The 4,445-nt window shown below is 44.7% G+C and overlaps 1 protein-coding gene across 1 annotated transcript in view; it reads left to right on the top strand.

The window, feature by feature from the left end:
- Window positions 1-4,445, top strand: part of LOC105533298 (nose resistant to fluoxetine protein 6-like) — an 80,666-nt gene that overhangs the window by 44,839 nt on the left and 31,382 nt on the right. Inside the window, exon 7 of the mRNA XM_011971699.1 lies at window positions 2,699-2,801. Within this exon, the coding sequence (XP_011827089.1) occupies window positions 2,699-2,801 (103 nt within the window). The remainder of the gene's footprint in view (window positions 1-2,698; window positions 2,802-4,445) is intronic.

Here is a 4,445-nt window from a genome sequence, read left to right as displayed (position 1 = left end):
GACTTAAATGGAAATACTTGTATTCACGGCTGGAAATTCAAAATGTTAGGTAATTAAATTCTTCAATTTAAGAAACTGATTTAGATTTCCAGAGCTTGATTATGAGCCAGACTTTATTTGTGAATAAGTTTTAATTCTGCAAAGACTTCTTTGTGCCCACAATGTTGAAGGCATGGGGCTCTGTCCAGGTAGAAATGGAAGTCTCTTGGAGCCGGCTTGAGCTTGGAGGTCCCTGTTTTGCAATTCCAAACACTTGCTTGGTTCTCAGAATAGGTAAACATTAAATTCTTTAAGAATGGGAATGAATTAAGAAGATGGTATTAACCATTCTTAAAGTGATAGGGCTTAAAATAGTGGTAGTAGTAGCTGTGTTCTCACGAGTACATACTGTGGGTTGCCTCTGTTTAATGTGATCTATAAGCATTATCTCATTTGTTCTTCATGATAATCCATAAAATCTACTTTGATTATTTTGCAGATGTGGAAACTTAGACACAGAGAAGTTAATTCACTTGCCGGGGGGGTCACAGAGCTGATAAGTGACAGAATCAGAGCCACGAGCATCGGGCTATATGGCCTGTGCCCTAAGCTCCTGTGCCACCAGTCCCTCTGTTTTTGTGCCTATACTTTGACCTACATTATTCATCATCATTATTATTATTATTATTATTATTATTATTATTATTTTTGAGATGGAGTCTCACTCTGTCACCCAGGCTAGAATGCAATGGTGCAATCTTGGCTCACTGCAACCTCCACCTCCTGGGTTCAAGTAATTCTCCTGCCTCAGCTTCTGGAGTAGCTGGAACTACAGGCATGCGCACCACGTCCAGCTAACTGTTTTGTATTTTCAGTAGAGATGAGGTTTCATGTTGGTCAGGCTGGTCTCAAACTTCTGACCTCAAGTGATCCACCTGCCTTGGCCTCCGAAAGTGTTGGGATTACAGGCGTGAGCCACCATGCCCGGCTCATTATTCATAAGCAACTAGTCCTCAGAATTGCAGGGGTGTTCTTTCACGTGAAGTGCTTGCTTTGTGGATCACATCGATTCTTACTGATGTCTGCGTTCTCCTTCCCTCAACTCTTCGTCAAGCAGGACTGGGGTCAGGGGTTGGCATCTCTGGGACCTGAGCTTGGGCAGCGTATTCTGCACAAAGCATGTGGGGCACCAAACTCAGGTCAAGTCTGTTAGCGAAAGTCAAGATTCAAAAGGGAGGGATACTAAGTATGAAAGTCCACAGATAGATCAAGAGGGAACCGTGGAGGCTGAGCTGAGAAGCCCACGGTCAGAGCAAGACAGCCTCCGTGTAACTGCCAAGATCTGTGGATTGCACTTTGGTTCTTGTTGCGGGGCGGTGTGTGGATACCCTGGCAGTCAGGGTGGACAGTAACACCTTTGCTCTTGCCCAGGGTTTCTAGGAGCCATGGTTCATGCTCTGGAGTGCTTTTCTTGGCAGAAGAATGTGCCAGCCATCTGGACTACAAAGACACCAGGCAGCACCTGCTCTGCACTGAATGGCATTCGTGTTTTGAGTCTTCTGTGGATCATCTCGGGACATACCAGTCAGATGACTGCATGGCTGTCTTTGGGTGCGGAGAGTTGATGAGCCTTTACTCTGGGAGCAGTCAGGGAAGAGACACTCTTTGGTATGGCGGGATCATGGTGGCCAAAGGATGGGGGTCTGGCAGCCTTCCCATGAGCAGCCTTCCTTCTGTTTTAGAGACACTGTGTGTGACCTCCCATCAGTAAGTTTTCCAGGCCAGTGTCTAGTGGCTCATTTCACTCCCTCTAGGTACAAATCAGGCACCTGGCTGCCAGGTGAATACTGATACCTGGGTATTGTATTTTCGTTATCCAAAAAGCCGAGTTCTCTTTCATCATGGTTAACGAAGCCAGGACCTAACATTTATTTTTCCTTGAAAAGCAGACAAGCATAAATAAAAATGGTCCACTAATATCAAATCAGTGTTTCTCCACCTTCTTCCTGCTGCTACCGTCCTGAAGTGCTCCTATCAATAATAGTGGTACTCTCTAAACAGGGGGCAAACACAGCCCAGGGCAGATTGAAGAAGCCTCCTGGGTGATCTGTACAGCCCATGATAGGTAGTGCTACAGTCCAAGGGGGTTGTGGCCACTGTGAGTGCATAAAGGAGCTTAAAGCTCCTGAACGACCGTTAGGGACCTCAGTCACCACCTTTTATTCCCAGTCTAACTTCTCCTCCTACATGAATTACAGTGATTCTTCTTCTTCTTCTTTTTTCTTTTTTTTTTTTTTTTTTTTTTTGAGACGGAGTCTCACTCTGTTACCCCTTGGGCTGGAGTACAATGGCGTGATCTCGGCTCACTGCAACCTCCACCTCCCAGGTTCAAGCGATTCTCCTGTCTCAGCCTCCCAAGTAGCTGGGACTATAGGCGCCCGCCACCACGGCTGGCTAATTTTTTGTATTTTTAGTAGACACGGGGTTTCACTATGTTGGCCAGGCTGGTCTCGAACTCCTGACCTCGTGATCCACCTGCCTTGGCCTCCCAAGTGTTGGGATTACAGGCGTGAGCCATCGGCCCGGCCTATAGTGATTCTTAAAACCTGCCCAGTACAACCAAAAGTTGAAGGTGTTCCTCTTGCTTTTTCTGAAAAGAGAAATCACATGATTTTCTTCTATGAAATAAAAAGACACTGCTTTTTAATGTTTGTTACAGATAATGTGCTTGAATGGAAAAGCAGAGTGCTTAGAAACCCACTGTACATTTACTCTCGGAGCGGTCCCTTCTATCTTGGAGTTGATACATTTTTCCTGATCAGGTAATAAGGTCGAACTACGTTTTCACTGCTGTGGGGCTTGTGGTGTTTGTTCTGGGATGTGTGTATGCGTATGTGTTACCATTCTCACTCTAATGAGAAAAGCTGAATGACCCACATTTATTCACCTGGGCCTTTGTCCATTTCTAGACGGTACTGTTGTCACAAGAGATTCTCCACTGTACCTTCCGTTTATTACATGAGTTACGATGGCTCTATAACACAGGCCTTTTACAAACATTGATTGTATTCATCAAAATTGTTTATTTCAGTACTTCTCAAAGTCTGACCCACAGAGTAGTACAGGTGCTTGATGAAGTTCTGAATTCTCGCTATAGCGAAATGGGAAAAATTCAGAAAATGGCATGATGTTTCAGAAAGTTATGTTTATTTATATGAACTATTAAGAGGTAAAATTTCTTAATTGTTTGAGAAGTCTTGGGCACTGTGGTAAGCACTTTGAAATAGTATCTCATTTAATCCTCATGAAAATTCTAATTTTTGTTTTTAAAAATTGGGGTAAAATTTACATAACAAAATTAACCACTCAGTGTAAAATTTCGGGCATTTAATACATTTACAATATGGCGCAACACCCCCCCCTTTTTTTTTTTTTGAGATAGAGTCTCACTCTGTCGTCCAGGCTGGAGTACAGTGGCGCAATTTTGGCTCACCACAACCTCTGCCTCCTGGGTTCAAGTGATTCTCCTGTCTCAGCCTCCGGAGTAGCTGGAACTACAGGCGCTTGCCACCACACCTGGCTAATTTTTATATTTTCAGTAGAGATGGGGTTTTGCCATGTTGGCCAGGCTGGTCTCGAACTCCTGACCTCAGGTGATCTGCTCACCTTGGCCTCCCAAAATGCTAGGATTACAGGAGTGAGCCACTGCACCCAGCCTGTGCAACCACTTTTATCTACTTCCAAAGGTCTGAGAAGGCTTGTCTGATGGAAGAGGTGCTATTTCAGCTGGGACCAGAATGGCAAGAAGGAGCTGGCCATGGGAAAATCTGAGATAAGAAAGTTCAGGCAAAGGGTCAATTAGTGCAAAAGTGCTCAGGCAAGAGCGGGGAGCCTTGTTAAGGAGAAGAAAGAAGGGTGAAGCTTAGTGAAGGTGAGGAAGAGTGGCAGAAAACCCAAGAGAAGGGCAAGGGTAGACCATGGGGGACCTTGTAACAACACTAAGGAGTTTAGACTTCAGTCTTGCTGGAACGGGAAGGAGTGAGAGAGCTGTTTTAATCTGGACAGTGATGTGATCTGATTTATTGGAAAGATGATCACTCTGGCTCCTATGTGAGTAATGCGCCTAAGAAGGGCAAGAGTGGAAGCAGGATCAACGAGGATCGATTTGCCCTATTTTAGATGAGAAATGGTAAGGCAGGGGTGGTGGTGGCTGGAATCAAGAAAGAAGGTCACATTCAGAATGTGTTTAAGATGAGGAATTGCTGAGGCTTGTTGATGCATCAGATGTGACGTGTGAGAAAAGAGATGAGTTGAGGATGATTTCTAGGTTTTGGTTTCAGTGTCTGAGTCGATGGTGATGGCATTCATTAAGATGGGAAAGATGGGAGGAGAAGCCGGGTCTGGAGGGAAAACCGAGCTTTCTGTTTTGGATGAATTAAGATGAAGAGGCCTTTTAGACAGCCATG

This window comes from Mandrillus leucophaeus, unplaced genomic scaffold (assembly GCF_000951045.1).
Source record: "Mandrillus leucophaeus isolate KB7577 unplaced genomic scaffold, Mleu.le_1.0 Scaffold124, whole genome shotgun sequence".
NCBI classification, from domain to species: domain Eukaryota; kingdom Metazoa; phylum Chordata; class Mammalia; order Primates; family Cercopithecidae; genus Mandrillus; species Mandrillus leucophaeus.
Note: the sequence above shows the minus strand (reverse complement) of the source record. Positions and strands in the feature narration are given on the sequence as shown.